Raw genomic sequence first — 18,319 nt, forward strand, 5'->3', positions numbered from 1 at the left:
CATTGTGATAATAACCAAATCTTTATTACTTTAACCTGAAGAACACTTGTTCATTGTTTGTACAAACATCCGAGCATGCGGCAGTAATGTATGTACAGTAGAACCTCGTTGATACAATCCTTTACGTACTATTTCCTGGCACCAACGTTCACAATCGTGAACATAAAAATTATCCAATTGAGCTACGATTATTTTTACCGGTTCATACGTTCGCGGAAAACACGACCTTTCAGCACCAACCTTCAGTACATCACCAAACCTGCAATCGTATGAAACGTTTTCCGGCCATTAGATCCCATGTAAACAAGAAAATCCGCGAGGCACACGCGGTCGAGAACAGTAGCTGCCCGCCGCGGCAATACTCGTCCGCCCGTCCCGCGTGAAAACGCCGGCGTGCACTCAGTTTCTTATTCCGGTACCAGCAAATTTCCTCCCGGGTCGTCGCATGCCGCATTCACGGCCATTTCTGCCAACCCTATTACGATAAGCATCTCCACCTATTTGTTTTACAGCGCGTGGAGTGTAATGCTGTCGGAAGCATACTCCATGCTTCCATGTTATATTCACCTTTCCAGACCTGAATTATGATCGACTGTCGACACGTGTGAAACATACATAATTTTATGCCAGGGTGCTTGAGACTGCACTAAAACCAAATTTGGATGGTAGAATGACTCTTTGTGCATTTGACGATGAGTCATAATTAGAGTAACTGAATATTTGAATACTGTAAAGTCAATCATGCTACATTTCTTCTTAAAAAGGACTGAATCACCCCTTGAATTACATGCACAAGTTATTTATTGGCCACAAGGATTTCAAGAAAGAAAAAAAATTTTTTGAGGTTGCCACCGACATGTCCCACGTCACGTAAAACACGGTAGTGCCTTCACCAAAGCGGTACTTTGTAACGATAAATATCACTCGGAAGTAAAATGCAAGTAGTATAAGTTAGCAGAATGTTCAATTTACCCTGAGCTTAACGTTTGTGCTCCATTCCTTGCTATCACTGCACAGAAATGGCAAAAATAGGTCACGTCCACAAATGTGGACGCCGTGTCTGAAGGGGTTAGTAGGCGATAACCAAAACGCGCCTCCTTTCCCTGCTGCAGGCGGCGCGATGCGAGCATCACGTTTCACTCCGGCAGCATCCGACGTCGCCCCCCAGCTCAATTTCGAATTCGGTTTCTACACTACGCAATATGAAAACAATAAAACGCGTCTCGAGCTGCCGGAGCCCCACCAGATCGACGCGCATCGGCATCTTGTGCCGCAACGATTCGCGCGACGCTTCCAATTACGCAGATGTCAACTACAGTTGAGCTAGTGAAATTATCTTACTTCGAATCGTACGTTTTCTCGGTTAGTATGTTTTTCAAGCAAAGCTTGTTATAAGGCACAGATTTTGGTGGCGTCCATGTATGTAAAAAACTAACATCAGCATTGGCTTGAGCGTTGTCGTCGTCTTCTTCCGCAGATGGCTCATTGGCGCCCCTTGGTTCGCGCTCGTGCTCGGCATGTGCTCGTGCCACCGCTCCCACTTCGTCATCGTTGTCTGCATCCATAGCTGGCTGTGTTGCCACTAATCATTCCATATTTGGCTTAGATTGACGCGCACTGTAGACACGGACACAGAAAAGAAGTAGACAGGACATTGTATCCTGTTTCTGTGTCCGTTTCTACAGTGCACTTCAATCTAAGTCAAATATGAACGTCAACCAAGTAGCCCAACTCGCCATCTTATTGTAATCTTTCCAGCGTAGAATTTCACTTCTCTTCTGTCATCGTAATGGAGAGACTGTGTTTAGGGGGGTATGAGCCATTCATTGTCTTACGTAACGGACACATTTAGTTTTGAAGCAATTTAATTTCGAAGAATTGCAAGCGGAAATGGCGGGTGGATGCTGCTTACCACGTCGCCGAGCAAACTCGAGACATCGAACGCAAGCGACAATGGCGGACTGCGGGCATACTGTCAGTGATGTCGTTCTCTCCATCGCAGCCGTCGCATCATGGTTAGTTTAGGTGCACCCAGGACAAGCTTCGCTTACCCCTATTTTCCGGTAGGGGAAGGGTTGGCAAGTTTTTTTCATTTTTTTTTTCCCAAAACGTATGAACGAGGTTCTACTGTAGTATTCCCACAATAAAGAGCTCCATAGGGACACGAGTGTAACAGCAACATTATATTGTAAAGGCTGTAAGTAAATATACTAACTGCAGATCCACTGAAAGTGCAGTTAGAACTTCTGTACACTATCCAAGGCACGGTAGCCTAGAGGTATTAACGCCCCGAGCCAAATGAACCTTGTTCAAACACGAGCATTGCATGCACAAATTCCAGTGCATTTGGTCAGAAATAAAATATTCCTGTAGGAAGCTAATCTCTGCATTAATTAAAACTGTGCAAGGAGTGTTCCAAAAGTACCTGGAAACATGCTGCCCTGCAGCGACGGAGAGTGGTGCGCTACTCCATCTCTACAGTACGAGTAATATAAGCTAATCTGGAAGCACTTGTTTTGGTTGTTGCTGTTGGCGAGGACAACAGCATTCATTCACATCATGTTCTCTTGCAATGGTATGCCGATACTGTTTCACTTTGGCGCGTGATGCACTGCATGAGTATTTGTGTGTGTATTTCCATGCATGCATGCACAACCATGTACGTGCACACACAGCTTTATCTATTTCCTAGATTCATGACTGCACTCACTCCTTTTGTTCGGTCATTACTAGACGAAGCTTAAATTTTGGTGCGATTCTGGTGAATTCCCAATTCAGACGTCAAAGATTTATGGCAGGTCCCATATGACAGGTCAAGAACTACAGAAAGCTCGCAAAGGGTTACGTGACAATGTTAATGAATCCTTTCACCAACTCCTGCCTTGCCTGCATCAGTGGTCCCTGTGGAAAGGCATCTGAAGTGTTCGGCTTCCTCTACAGATGTTCTCCTTGCCTTCAATCACTTAAACCACTCATTACTTCAGCTATGGCCCGTGGCTTCCTCTCTAAATGCTTGTTTTGGCATGTTTCCATAATGGTCTTTTCCAGATGTAAACAAAACCTCATGCACATTCTTTATTCCTTCAACTGTGAAGACGAAACAGCATCAGCACACTGCTATTTAAATACCACACAATGCGAATGAATGTTGCTATATTCACCAACGAAAACTTGCACATTAGCTCATTACACATACAACAGGCACCCTAAAGTGGCGGAGCAGTAGACCTCTCTTAAAGCCAGCCAGTGTGTTCCTGAGTACTTTTAGAACAGCCCTTGTATCAATATAACGATTTCTTGAAGTGCTGTCAACAAGTGCTACACTATGTTCAAGCAACCACATAATTATGGCGATGTTGTCCATTTGTTTCAAGGCACATCCGAGTATATTCACAAACACTAAGAGCACGAAATCAATGGCTAATGCCATGCAGCTCACAATGAACATGGTAACAAGTATCACATAGAGCCGGCACAAGAGTGAAAATTCTGAATGTGTTATTACTGGCAATGGCAACACAGTCACAAGTAAAAGATATGCGACTGACAAACCAACCCTACAGATTTGCTAAACAGCTGTAGAATTGCCCTAACAGATGTCATACTATTTACAAGTTGCTTTACAGCAGTTAATGGCATCTGTAATATATGTATAAACATGCAACTAATGGGAAACTTTTGAATAAATATAAACTCTATATATTTATGGTGTTCGACATACTCGCAACGACTCTGCTGCAAATATGGCTACTTAACTTCCCCTAGGGAAATAAAATGCAGCAACCAAAACATGACAGATCTTTTTTCCTTCTGCATGCCTTTCATGGCAGGTTGGAAACTTCATGGTAACACAACCTTAACAGTAAATGCAAATACAGGGCCAAGTAGATTGAAAGTCACAACACACTATTGCTGAAAAAAGAGATCGAGCACTTGATCAGATATGCACATAACTATTATGCCGGATCAATACACTCCAATGTGTAAGCATGGGCAAAATGCAGCCGACCATGTAGGCAAGCAAGGATGGTGTCGGCTAAACATGCTTCACATCAAAATGGCCTTTGCTTTGATGACAAACCGAAGAATGAAACCTAAACAGGAAAGCAAGAGTAAGAAATGTTTGGGGCAGGATACCAAACCACCACTAAACTTATAACAAGCTATCCCTACGTTTATCTATGGCACACCCCATTGCCTGCAATGTCTGTCATGTGGTCATTGCACCAAAAGGTGCAGCTTTGAGGCATTTAGATGCGTTTGTTCTGTGGATATCATCGCGCATTTTCAGCCTGCTCCCTTCAGTATTTACAACCTTTGATGAGAAGCGTCAATGTGAACTGCAGCCGGCCTACAATTCACCCTAACAAATGCACTGCAAAATAACGCTTCACTTGCACGGTTCACCGTCCTTGTGACTGCGATAGGACTCTTCAACGTCCTGCCGTGTTGTGTTGAAGGCCTTGGTCTTGACAAAGTCTACTGTTCTGTAAACAGTGCCAGTTCCACCACCGGTGCGTTGCTCTGGTGATCTTGGGCTCTGGGTCGGCCCTGGATCGGAGTCTAAGTCCAAGTCAAGGTACTGGATCTCTACTTTCTTTTTTGCTCCGGCACTGGGTTGCCTTATGCCCTGCACAAAGATCGCCTTTACTTGTAACAATTCCTTTGTCAAATGCTTTTTTACACAAGCAAACCATAAGCACTCTCAGATTTCATATCGCCACTAATTTAATTGTCACTTTACCTATCTTATAACTTTGTATCTAATATTTCTAAGAACAAGAATTACAAGTCCACGCTATGATTGTCTTTCCTTTCCATACTGGATAAAAAAATTTTGTCAACTCATTTCGGGTCATGTGGATGAGTTTGGGCACCCATGCACTGCATTATTTGGTCGTTTACTTCCCTCTGTTATAATTTCAGAAAATTACACTTAAAACTTTCTTGTGCACCAAAAGAAGGGTTCACCCTTTAGGCTGCAATATTTTGCAGCAACATTACTTCATTAATTGTAAACCATATATGCAAGACATATTTCAAATTGGCACATTAGCAAATACTACAAACCAGAACCCAAAGAAATTGAAGTCTGTAGGCTTAACCCAGACCAGCCATGGTTGCTTAGTGGATTTGGCGTTGCGCTCCTAAGCATCAGGTCGCGGGATGAAATCCTGGCTACAAAGGCCGCATTTCAATGGGGGCGAAATGCAAGAACACCTGTGTGCCGTGCATTGGGTGCACATTAATGAACCCCAGGTGGTCGAAATTAATCCGAAGTCCCCCACTACAGCATGCCTCATAATCACATCATGGTTTTGGCACTGTAAAACCCCAGGATCTTTTTATCAAAACCTGGCTATTTTTTGTTCTCACTCCTTCACAAGGTACTAGAATCTATGATGAACGGCTTGTATACAATCCAAAGTGACCAACAGCACCGAGCAAATGTCCCAAAAGTGCTAAAACTGCATACCGGGTCATCGTTTGTGGAGTTTCGCCGGCTGCTGCTTGCATTTGACCAGCTGTCTTCATCAGGTGCTAGCAAGTCACCCTTACTTCTCTGCCTGCACATCAGAAAGAAAAAGGAAAAAAAAAAAAAAAAAACAGTTGAAGGAAATGCAGAGAAGATATATCAATAAATCTGTACAATGTATGCAAACTATTTCAGATGTTCCCTGTACCTTGGCCTGCTGGAAGTCGTGTGGCTGCGGCTTCTGTTCACAGGAGGAGGAGCTAGGGGAAACACATGGCCACCTGGAACAAGCAAGCAAGTTTACTACCAGTGTGAGCACGCTACTAGACTGGACTTTCAGGCTCTTCAAACAAGAATCACATTGGCTGAACACAATACATGAACTATAGGCAATGTCCCCAAAACGTGGCAGCCATGATGTGTTTCCGGCTCCTCCAATCGCTTGCGGACCATGCAGCCGCAACAGTACAGCCTACAAGATTGGTTACTATTACTCAGAGGAAGTCGTCGCTCGGCCGTGGATTCAGGACACCACCTATTCAACAGCCAATACCATCAGTAGACAGTACACTAAATAGGCAAACCTCAAAATAATGAATTTAGAATTATTGCACAGAAATAACTAAATCTAGAATGTTTATAGCCAATATTAGTATGTGGTGAATATACATATAACAAATATCAGAATTTGAAGGTATTTTCACTTCGGGTGCAAAATCACTGCAATGAGGTTCGACTGTAGGACCGCAGCATCTGGAAAAATACACTGATGGTCAGAAAAATTACAGCTTGTGGTTATTTTGGTTTTTCTGGTGCAAAAGCAACTCTGGCTATCTTGCGTCAACCACAAGGTGCATAAGCACGTAAGGTTCAAGATTGTTCTAACCTTCAATTAAAATTCAATATATGTACACTGTACTGCTGTCTAAAGGTGTAGCTGGCTAGGTGTGCTTGTCTAAAGTTGATTAAAAACTGTGTAGTTCTTAAAAACATAACTACATTTTCCAGAGGTACTGCAGGGTCTTCTCAGAGTAGTAGGGCAGGGTGAAATGGTAACATTTTACTGTAGAACATGGGAAAACACTGTCTTCTTTGGTGTTAAAGTTCGAAACACGTGATCAAAATATGCCACCACAATAGTATGCCACCACATTTCCGGCACTTTGGCACTTTTCCGGCACTTCTTTCTGAAGTAGGAAGCTAAGGGGAAAAAAAGTTATATTGTCCTTTACATAAAATGCAGATACTGTGAATCTGTGGGGGTGAACCTTGTGAATCTCTTATATACCACGCTTAAATGAGAGGAATGTAATGGTAACTGAAGAATCTAGATCCTCACAGTTGTTCACAGATCGCTGCTGTACACACTGTATGGTATTTAGGCATGCTAAAAGCTCACATTATGTTTTGAGAAACATTGAATGGTACCATTTAGAGGGAACTCAACCTTAGTCTTCTATGTTCTCTACAACGATCATCAGCATGATCGTTTCATCAACATTAAGCATGATTAATGTCATGGTGACACTTGCACATGGTAATCATTCACACTAGTCGAGGCCAGCTGGCATGTTAGAACATCCCAAGCAGCTGCGAACAATAAGGACAAGTACATGAAGATGACGCAGAAGCCAATGCAAATTCCTCAGTGAAGCTATTTCTTTTCAGCAACACTCAGCCACTGCTATTAAGCAAGTCATCTCTTGGCAGCAACTGATAAACGACGGTCATCAAACAGAACATTTGCAACACCGCACGCATTGAAGGTTAAAGTTAAATACTACTGACTTTTCTCTCATGTATGAGCTGGTGGCGTCTGAGCAGCTGATAGAAAATGAGGCTGAAAATTCATTAAGCGATAAGTGTGATACCTAATATTAAAGTAAGTCAGATACTATGCTCACTTACTGCATAATCAGTGAAGGCATTCTACTACATACAATTCCAGATAAGAAAAATAGCTTGATTACATAACTGAATGCCACATTAACTCTGCTACTCAAACAGGCAAGTGCAGTCAACATTGCAAAAATAATGTATTCTACACACAGTGTTGCTTTGTGTGCACTAGTTACTCCGAGTAACAACTGAGTGCATAAAATTGTGGCAGGAGCGGTCACAGTCAACAAAATAGCTGTGCGGGTGGGCAACAATTTTACCCCCTTTACTGTACATGTTTATCCTTATTGATCCAATGCTTCTTCATGGCATCAGTGTGCTGATTGCCACTCTTAAGGCATCAATGTCTCATTCTAAATTTAATGCATAGATTTCAAGGGGAGCACTGCACTTAGTGCCATATCACAGCGACGACTTCTTAGTGACAAGTTTTGCCTTGAGTGCTACTCACCACACTAACAGCATTTGCACTAATATCTATGGAGAATTCTATAAAGCTTGATGTGTGCAATAAAAAATCATCCTCACTCCATTTCTCCATGTAGCTTTGGGCTTAACAAGCTGAACTGGGCACACAGCTCTCAATGTACCTAAGTTGCATGCAATATGTTGCATGTTACACTGTGTCAACAAATATTTTGAAGAGGATTTGAAAGATCAACTGCAATTCTGCACTGGCTTGAGACAATGAACTCATATGTTTATTATGTTAGCACTATGTTTATTATGTTAGCACCTAACAAAATAACAAGACAGCATTTTTTTTTTTAAAGAGCAGTTTTAGAGCACAAAGTTCTACAAGAAAAACTTGGAACAGTGGCATGGAACTAACAACCATTTTACTTCAGAACAAGCACTGCTGTACTTATAGCTGCATGTGTTCAAAGACAAAACAAAACAATTTAAACCCTAGGCACATGACACCTTGTCAGTCCCCTCTTCCTCTCCCTCCTTTCTGTCTCTCTTTTTCTCTCCAAAAGACATATATTATTATCCTGTATCATTTACCAGCATCCTCCATGTAAGGTCTATTTCCCTCAGTGATAGTAAAATTATACGGTGCAAATGTATAGTAGTACAATAGACGTGCAAGTCACATCAATGTGCAGATGGCCTCGCATATCCCTTAACATTAACGCTTCAAACTATGAAGTGCAGAAACACCAGCAAGCGTGCACTGCCCAATTTGATGAGTGGTTGATCTTTAATGTTACGATCAGCCAACAATGTAAAACAAATTAGCCCCAATCGCCACCTTGTTAATATAACAGTAAGAGGCAAGATGGGCCCACCTGGTGAGGTACCTTCGGTTGAGGCTTTTCTTGGTTTCAGGCCACGGTTGATGGCAGGTGGCACAGCAGTGAGGTTGGGTGTACCCGGACTAGTAGAGGACACATTGGCATAGGCACCAGAGGGCATCTGTTGCACCTCTGTGTCATCCTTTGCCACAAACTCTGTGAATGATGGCCTGTACTCATAGTTGAAGACGTTTTCCCTGCTACTGAATGTCCCTACAGGAGCATTGCAATACGCATGTTTCCTTGAACCTGGTGCTGTTGGGGCAGGGACTGATAAGTTCAAGCCATCGGGACTCAGTGAGGACTTTGGAAAGTCATATGTCTCATCCAGCGAGAGGCGTGGAGGAAGCGGGATGCCCCCGGATGTTGTTTTGGGCACTGGCTCCGCTGACCTCGGCAGGTCATACAGCTCGTACGGTCCCCTGGATGGTGCTGCAGGAACGTCATAAGCCTCATGTCGCAGCACAGGAAGCGGGCACGGAGGAACACTGTAACCATCGCGCATTCCTCCAGCCGAACGTGGCACATCGTACGAGTCCTGCTGCGACATTCGTGGTGGCTGTGAGGGGGGTGGAGGCACGTCGTAACCACTGGCCACCGGCCGGACCCTGATGTTTGGTGGTTTTGGTGGCCGAGGAGGTATGACTTCATCGCCCGTGATGTCTGCCGTACTGCCTGCATTTTGGGAGGCAGAAGAAGGCCGAGTGGCAGGTGGCCGGTCGTAGGACTCTTCGGTAGCGTCCTGCCTGGTAAGTGGTGCAGGAGGCACAGTCATTCCTGCGCGCCCCGCTTTACGCAGAGTAAGGCCAGCCCTGCCAAGGGTATCCCCGTTGTACACATTACTGCTCTGAGAAGCAGCCGGCTCAACGACGTTCTCCCGGCTGCTCGTAGGTCGTAGTGGAGGCACTGGGTCATAGCTGAGTGCTTGGCTACAGGCAGGCATTCCTGGCAGTGAAGAGTCTTTTGGATATGTGTTCCAGTTGACCTTAGGGGCTGGTACGGTGGAGTCTAGAAGACTGGCACCACTCAGCTCCCGCACGGGCTTCTCTGGAGGTCGCGGCATTCGGCACATGGCATCCATAACGGGATCTGGAGACGTTCGGCCTGTGCTGCATCGAGGGGTGTCGTAAAAGTCAACCAGTTGGGACTCGGGACACGATCGTGGAAGCCCGTTACCGACAGGCTTTCCAGTAATGCATTCGCTGATAGGAATATATGGATTGGAGTCATCGTTTGAAAGGCTGCTTGGATGTTCAGCGGCTGCAGAGAGTGGCAGTGGCGCAGGCTCTGCAGGAGTTGGACTTTCATCACTTGGCAAAGACTGCTTGGGAGGCTCTGACGATGGCTCAGCCTGTGCTTCTTCTGAGGCTCCCTCTGCAGGTGAAAAATCGCATAAAAATAAGGAAGCCAAGTTGTCATTCCAAGTTCCACAAGAGAGACATGTTGGCTTGATGTCAGCTTTCAGCATAAGAAGAAGAAGAAAAAAAAAAGAGAAAAGAAAAAAAAAAAGATGCAAGCAAGCTAAGGTATTTAGTATACATATCTTACTAAAGGTACTGAAATAGCTTTAGATGGCAGTTGAGCTTAGTATTAATCACCAGCCTCTTTATATCTGTGTCAAGAATGCCATTTGGTTACCATAACCATCAACAATACAGCAGAAGTATCCCAAGTATATTGGTGCAGTGAGAACCAGAAACAACAGTTGTTTCTTGAACTGAAATTGAAATAGACCATGCGCTCTCAAAAAGCAAAACTGGTGTGCATGACCTGCAATCCTGTGGAAATACTAACAGAGTGCTGCTGTTACAAATGAAGCTCAGACAGAAAAATTCAAATCAGGACGGAATCTCATTGTAATTGAAGTAAAGGACATATTAGTGTGTGTGATAACTTCGACATGCAGTGCACTGTACAATTTTGGGGTAAATTAATGGCACCCTTATATGAAATCAGTCCATAAAGTTTTCATTCTTTGCGTCCTTGTTTAATCTGTCCTGCAGAAATTTAGTTTGTCCACAACAGCACCATGACATGCTATGTTACGTAGCTGCTTCATCTGTTTAAATGTTGAAGCGCAATAAAAAGGCGACATCCAGAGCAGACATACAGGGGCGGTATTCTCGGGTGACCATTTTCGGAGATAGTTTCACTTTCGCATTTTCACGTGATTCGGTACCGGATGCATCCACACATATATGGCCAGCAGCATTTCTGGTGCTCAGCCAAGCTCGCTATTTTCGCACAGTGCCAAGAATGCTGTCGGCTGTTTACTTCGGCGTGTCCAGTGCCGAATCTCGCAAAAGTGAAAGTTTCTGCGAAAGTGATTGCCACAGAATACCACCCTAGAAGTGCTAACTTCAATGCATGGCTTTATTCAAGCGGGGCTCAATCATACTATATTTGTACATAGGTACACAAAGCAAGAAGAAAAGATGCTGTGTGCACACTAAACCACATAAAAATTATACTAATTCTTTTTCAAGCAAAGGATAATAATGGTGAACAAATTAGAGAACACCATAACAATCTTAAAAAGGATGTGATCATTGGCAGACTTTGCACTCCTGGACATATCGATGAAAGCCCCTGTTACCCAAGTTCTTTGTTGTGTAGTAACATAGGGATAATATTAGGAGTCATTAAGCAGCAACAATAGCAAGGTTGGGTCCTGTGTGCATGAGAAAGCCATCACCACACCCGTCTAGAAAGACAATGGTCATGTTATATAATGTCATTTAGACTGTGCAAAACATCTCGGTTTATTCGTGAAGATCACTTACGTCGATATGTATTTGTGCCCAGCTTCGACTAACACTATTTGCCAAAGTTAGCATTTCTCAAGATCAACCCTACGCACTCACGTCAAGAAGGCCAAACCTCTATTACAACTGCCTCACCTGTTTCAACCCGCATGCGTAGACCGCAGACCTTGCAGATACAGTCCACCCACTTGTTCATGATCGCTTCTGATTCGGCCACAAGATAGTAGGTCCGCTTTGACGTCTTGATGTCAAACATGTACTTGGACTTCGTCACCACCTCCAGCTCAGCATCAACCTGAAGGCCAGACACATTAACAGCTTTCACAAGTGTTTTTTGGTAAACACTTGAAACACATATGCCACATCTCTTTAAGAAATAACTATCCAGGCATGTATTCAGCTTTCAGAATGTGCCAATAAGTGTTCCACATAGCTCTGTCCCATAATCCCACAAAAATCTCGTAGCTGCGATGCTGATGGTCTACAGATTCTACCTATAAAAATTGTTATATATATGATATAGCCCCTATTTTGACACATATTTATAATTTATGCATTTCCACAGGCATATTTCCAGAAAATATGAAGGTTGCTAAGGTAGTAGTATTATTTAAAAAGGGTGATAAATTAGATATAAAAAATTATCACCCGATATCAATCCTCTCTGTTTTTTCAAAAGGTCTTGAAAAAATTATTCTAAGTCAGTTGTCTTCATTCTGCAAAAAATACAAGATAATTTCAAATGCTCAATATGGCTTTTGTAAAAACAGGTCCACTGAATTAGCTCTTCTCGATCAAAAAGAATTTATATTGCAGAACTTCGAAGATAAGCTATTAACAATAGGCATATTTGTCAACTTTACACAGGCGTTTGACCATATTAATCACAACATTTTATTCTACGAACTAGAGAAATATGGAATTAGAGGCATTCCACTTCAATTATTAAAATCTTATCTTAATAACAAATGCCAGTTTGTTTCTGTAGGCCATAATACATCGGTAAGTAAAGAAATATTTTGTGGCGTCCCACAGGGTAGCATTTTGGGTCCGTTGCTCTACTTATATGCTAACGATATTACTTACATCTACGAAAATGCGAAATTTACAATTTACGCAGATGACACAAGTGTTTTCATCTCCTCCGGTTCTCGCACCAATTTAATTACTATGTCAAATGACTTCTTGTGCAGTCAATCCTATTGGTCCACAGAGAACTGTTTAAAAGTAAATACAGCTAAAATAAAGGCTGTAATTTTTCATACCAAAGGCATGAGTCTTCCTTCAGATCTAACATTAGCGTATAGATATACAAATATAGAACTTGCTCTTTCTGCAAAGGTGTTAGGCGTACAATTCACAAGTACTATGCAATGGGACGACCATGTAAGCTTTGTACTTCAAAAATTTAGCCGCATAACAGGTGTTTTAAATCGCTATAGATATACTTTACCCGTAACTGTAAAATTATTAATTTATAATGCTTAATTTGTGTCTCACATACATTATGGGCATCTTATATGGGGCACCACGACTCAGTGTAACTTGAGTAAATTATTTCGTATGCAGAAGGAAATAATACTGTCTCATCGCTAATGTACCGTATGCTGCCCATACTGAAAACCTGTTTGAGAAATACAACATTGCTACATTGCATAACATCTAAACTGTAGACTATTACGCGAATATTACTTTGGTACCAAACGTAACAATACCTTACTTGTAGAACTTACAAAACTATCCGTCAATTCATACCGTTATTCAACTCGTACACCTGAAGTATGGAAGGTTCCGCACTCTAGAACTAACTACAGGTTGTCAAATGCTGTGTAATAACCTTCCAAGATTTACTGAATGCATATGATAGAGCAGGCTATAATTTACAGGATTTATCGCTGTTAGAATTCAAAACTCTTTTGCTTTCACCTCTTTAGAGCGCGTTTGCAAATGTTTAATAATGTATCTTATGTTTTTTTTCTTGTATGTTACCCAAGTGCGTATCATTTAATCATTCAATGCCGCAGTAGTGTTTGCATTGTTATTACGTGTGGAAATATTGAATTGTTTTTCATATATTGTATAACTGCAATGTCTTATGGCCACTATGTAAATACAATATATATGGTGCTTGATGTGTTACCCCATGCAGCCATATTGTACCTAAGGGGGTGACGTTACCTCAAGCCGCGTCTGTGCGGCTTTTTTTCCCTCATCCACCTCCATTTACCGCTCCTCTGTAAGCATGTGTGTGTGTGTGTAAATGAAAATCAATAAATCAAATAAAAAATGCGTAAGAAAGGCTTTGCAGGAAAGCCAAAAACCAATACACTCATGCCAGGTATTGGGTGCACTTATCTCTAAAGTAGTGTTGGTCTGAGGCTTCCTACTAAATGGGCACTCAAAAGTAAACAGCATCTTTCACAATGTCAACATGTTTCCTAAGATCATTACCTAACTTAAAAGTTATTTTGAATGACTATTTAAAATTCAAATGTAAATTTAAATTTTGCTTATTTTAAAGTTATTTAAGAGTGAACTTTTTATAAGCTTAATAGCAATATTCACATAATTTTAATGCCCGATATTATAAATATTTTATAAAAAAAGAAAAAGGAGAAATAATTACTGTCTATAATGTGCTATCTCTAAGAACAGCAAAGTATATTCACCTAAACACATGATATATTCTACTAAAGCTAATGCTTGGAATACTGGGTTGCAATAACATGGAGCTATTCCACCCGAATCCACCATTAGCCCTCCATGATTAGTAAAAATTTTTCAGGATTTTTCAGGCTGCGCCTGCTTTGCCTGACAAACAAGCAAAACGGATGTGGCCAGGAAATTTCTGACCCATCACAGAGGGCTAATGACGGATTTGGAATAAACTCAAGAGTGGAATAGCCTAATATTATCACGACCTTGACTATCAAACTCTCGGATTAAATAACAAAAATGTTCCAATTCTCATTCAAGATGTTGAATATTCACATAATCTGACATTACGGTAAAACCTCCACACTCCAAAAAACACACACACATGAGGTTTCCAAGATGTTTCCTTAGCAGACCTTCAGATTTCCTACTAGTACACAAGCTTTAACAAATATCAGCTCTTGATAGCCTTGTAATTTACGAGAACATATGATACAACAAAAGCCATTTTGCTTTCTATTTTATCATCTAATGAGCCATGCTACAGTATTGTAGCACGTCTGTCATTGTGGCACATATGCAAACAAAAGTACGCATGTTAAACATGGAAACATTGGCATACTTGATAATATGAGGACAAGGGGAAGCCGGTAATTGCCCTAAGAACCTCAGGATATGCAAACTGTTCCCTCAGACACTGATGTACAGCCCTTGTCAAATGTTTTAGAACCAGTGGACGTCAATGGCAATATAGTTATGAAATTAAAAAAAAAAAAAACTGCACCTGACTGCAAGTGTGTTCAGAACACAAGATGCAAGTAAAAAAACTATCTTCGTGACCTTGCTAAAGTCTCAAATTACAGTGGCTGCCTGCAAGTACAGAGCTCAAAAGTGCAAACCGAATATGCATGTATGTTACTGTTTGCTGTTCTAAGCACTGTGCACTGGTTTCTGTAAGCTGTGCTGCTTGACACTGAACAATTATACATTCAGACTTGAGTCAACAAACATGAACAGAAAGAAACACACACACACAAAACAGTGCACAAAGGTCAAAACATTAAAATGCAGACACACACTTGCTAACAGTTCCGTAACAAGTACACTGCCAATTTTCTTAATTTGCGTGATGTACATGTGTTGGCTGCCAAGTGAGTTTAAATTTTTTGTTACGGATCCCATGGTCTTTAAAGTACTGCAGTCAGTCTAATTGTTCGAGAGGTTTACCCACCTGGTCACACTGGTCAAGATCAATGGTGCCTTTTAGTTTCCTGTAGGTCTGGTCTGTGTAGTACTCCAGGACATACTGCTGTGGGACTTGGCCAGATGGTCGCAGGACAAACCACCGTCGCCTCCATTTCTGTGAGGAAGGCCACATAAAGTCAAACAGTAAGTAGTTAAAGGGACCCTGAAATGATTTTGATGATTTTGTACAAACGTACTGAGTCGTTAGAGTAGGTCCTTCTGATCATTAACTGACGCATCTAAGCGCTCCACGTAAAGCGTGCAATTTATTATAAGGTTTTAAAAATGTACATCGCTACCGATTGCAGCACGCCAAGCGGCTGATTTTTGTGCCCAGATGATGCGATTTGCCCAGAATACGTCACTGGGCAAGCTATCCGATTGGCTGCCCAGGGTGCGTCATCGATAATTTTTCCAACATTATGGTGAACAAATGTTGTTCGTAATAGTTTAGATGTTAGTTAATTTGTTTCTATAAAAAGAAAGTAACAGAAAGAGAATGCACAAGGACATGTATCACTACACAAAAAGCACTTCCGGCCCACAGCAAGTGTCGTCTGCTTGTGTTACAACGTGCTCCGTGTTGACGAGAACTGCGCGGTCAGTGTTGGTCTTATTTCTTTTCGCGAACACCACGGTTCGCCCTTGTTGCATTGTGGGCTACAAACGTAGCGATCGGTGACATGTCAAGCTGCGACATCGTGCGCCGCTGCGACATCGTGCCCCGCTGCAAAGCAGCAGACGAGCAGTGTGGCTGCAGCGCATTGAACTTACGGTATCCAAACCAATCCAAACAGCGCCAGCATCTACGCATTTGCGGCCGTCGCTTCACGTAGAAGGTTTGCCACAATAGAGTTTAGTGTGTCCGGTATTCAAGTAAACGCAAGCGCAAGTGTACTGGCCGCTTTACCACATTTTACGTGATGAACGGAGGTTCAAACATGAACTGCGTGTACGGTGCAGCCACCTGGCGGCACAAAGCTCAACCAAACACACAGCTAATATAGCAGTAACTAAGTTTTTTTTCTACTTTGCTGCTGGCTCAAATTTTTGGCAGCAGTATAATCTTGAACACGTCATGTTTAAAATGTTTTAAACTTGGTTACAGGAATATTAGCTCTGTTTTTGGCTGGTTAAGCTCTGCACCACCAGATGGCTGGACCGCGCATGCGGATCTAAGGTCCCTGTGCGGATCAGGAGGCCGCTCACGTTTGTCTATGAAGCTCCTTCATCACAGCAGTATGGAGGGGCTTTGTTTACGCCTCTGGCTATCCGTCAAAACACCCAGCTCGCCTGTGGTTACTGGAACGCTCGGCGCTGCGACAGAACGCTCGCAACGCACGCTGCTTGATCGCTCTCGCTGGGGATCGACGGCCGGGCGGCTAGCGGAGAGGTTGGCGAGCCTTCGCGCGCTGGCTCCAAGACAACCGGAAATAGGCGACAACGTACGTCACAACATGACGTAGAGCCAGCACAGGCAGAGCTTAGCCCCGATCACTCGGCGAGCGAGTTGAGGAGGAAATGCATGGCTAGGGAGGAGGGTAACTTGTAATCGTCCGTAGCTCTCTTAATATGAGACGCTTCACTTAAATTGTGACGCGAATGTTTTACTGTAGCTGCACCCTAGGCATCTACAAAATTTGTCCAAACCGTTTCAGAGACCCTTTAAGCAAAGTTAATTGAGCACGTCCATGAATCGCGTCCATGTCATCCATCAGGCAATTGGTAAATCGGCGGAGTCAATCAAGTTTAAGCTGCAAGTATAAACCTCATAATTCGTACCCATTGTCGCCAATTCCTGCATTGATTTTTTACAACTCAACTTTTAAGGGACGTCTTCCAAGAGTATTTTCTCTGAACGTCCCTGCTTGCCGAATCAACCTCTCTATATGGCTTTCATAGATTATAAAAAAGGCATTTGACTCAGTAGAGATACAAGCAGTCATGGAGGCATTGCGCAATCAAGGAGTACAGGAGGCATACGTGAATATCTTCAGAAATATCAGTAAAGATTCCACGGCTACCTTGTCTCTCCACAAGTAGAAAATCACCTATCAAGAAAGGGGGTAGGTAAGCAGACACAATCTCTCCGATGCTATTCAGTGCACGCTTAGCAGTATTCAATCTGTTAGACTGGGAAGGCTTAGGAGTGAGGATCAATGGCAAATATCTCAACAACCTTCAGTTTGCAGATGACACTGTCCTGTTCAGCAACACTGGGGATGAATTGCAACAAATGATTGGGCACCTTAGCCGAGAAAGTGCAAGAGTACGATCGAAGATTAATATGCTGAGACAAATGTAATGTTCAATAGCCTGGCAAGGGAAGGAGAATTCATGATCGCCAGTCAGCCCCTAGAGTCTGTGATGGAGTATCTTTATCTAGGTCAATTACTCACAGGGAACCCTGATCATTAGAAGGAACATTACAGAAGAATAAAAATGGGTTGGAGTGCAAATCTTGACTGGGAGCTTATCACTCTTGTTGACAAGTGTACAATCATCACATTCTACTGGTGCTAACATATGGGGAAGAAACTTGGCATGGCTTCAGAACGGCGCAACAAGGAGGACGAAAAGACGAAAGAACACAGGAACACAAGCGCCGTGTTCTTTCGTCTTTTCGTCTTCCTTGTTGCGCCATTCTGAAGCCATGCATCCGTACCAACTCGCCCAATTGTCAGAAGAAACTTGGAGCTTGAGAACAAGTTAAGGACCACGCAAAGAGCGATGGAACGAAAAATGTTAGGTGTAATGTTAAGAGACAGAAAGAGAGGGCTGTGGATCAGAGAGCAAACGGGGATAGCCAATATTCTTGTTGACACTATGAGGAAAAAATGGGGCTGGGCAGGCCATGTAATGCATAGGACAGATAACGGGTGGACCATTAAAGTTACAGAATGGGTGCCGAGGGAAGGGAAGCGCAGTTGAGGACAGTAGAAAATTAGGTGGGGTGATGAAATTAAGAAATTTGCAGGTGC

The 18,319-nt window shown here is 42.7% G+C and overlaps 1 protein-coding gene across 1 annotated transcript in view; it reads right to left on the reverse strand.

The window, feature by feature from the left end:
- The window catches only part of LOC119449848 (GRB2-associated-binding protein 1), a 22,774-nt gene continuing 4,455 nt past the window's right edge, over positions 1-18,319 (reverse strand). The window contains exons 3-8 of the mRNA XM_037713117.2: positions 15,325-15,453; positions 11,574-11,733; positions 8,668-10,047; positions 5,685-5,757; positions 5,477-5,567; positions 1-4,630 (exon numbers count right to left, since the gene is read on the reverse strand). Coding sequence (XP_037569045.1) covers positions 4,391-4,630; positions 5,477-5,567; positions 5,685-5,757; positions 8,668-10,047; positions 11,574-11,733; positions 15,325-15,453 — 2,073 coding nt within the window. The 3' untranslated portion in view covers positions 1-4,390. The remainder of the gene's footprint in view (positions 4,631-5,476; positions 5,568-5,684; positions 5,758-8,667; positions 10,048-11,573; positions 11,734-15,324; positions 15,454-18,319) is intronic.

The sequence above is a fragment of the Dermacentor silvarum genome, chromosome 4 (genome assembly GCF_013339745.2).
Source record: "Dermacentor silvarum isolate Dsil-2018 chromosome 4, BIME_Dsil_1.4, whole genome shotgun sequence".
Classification (NCBI taxonomy): Eukaryota; Metazoa; Arthropoda; class Arachnida; order Ixodida; family Ixodidae; genus Dermacentor; species Dermacentor silvarum.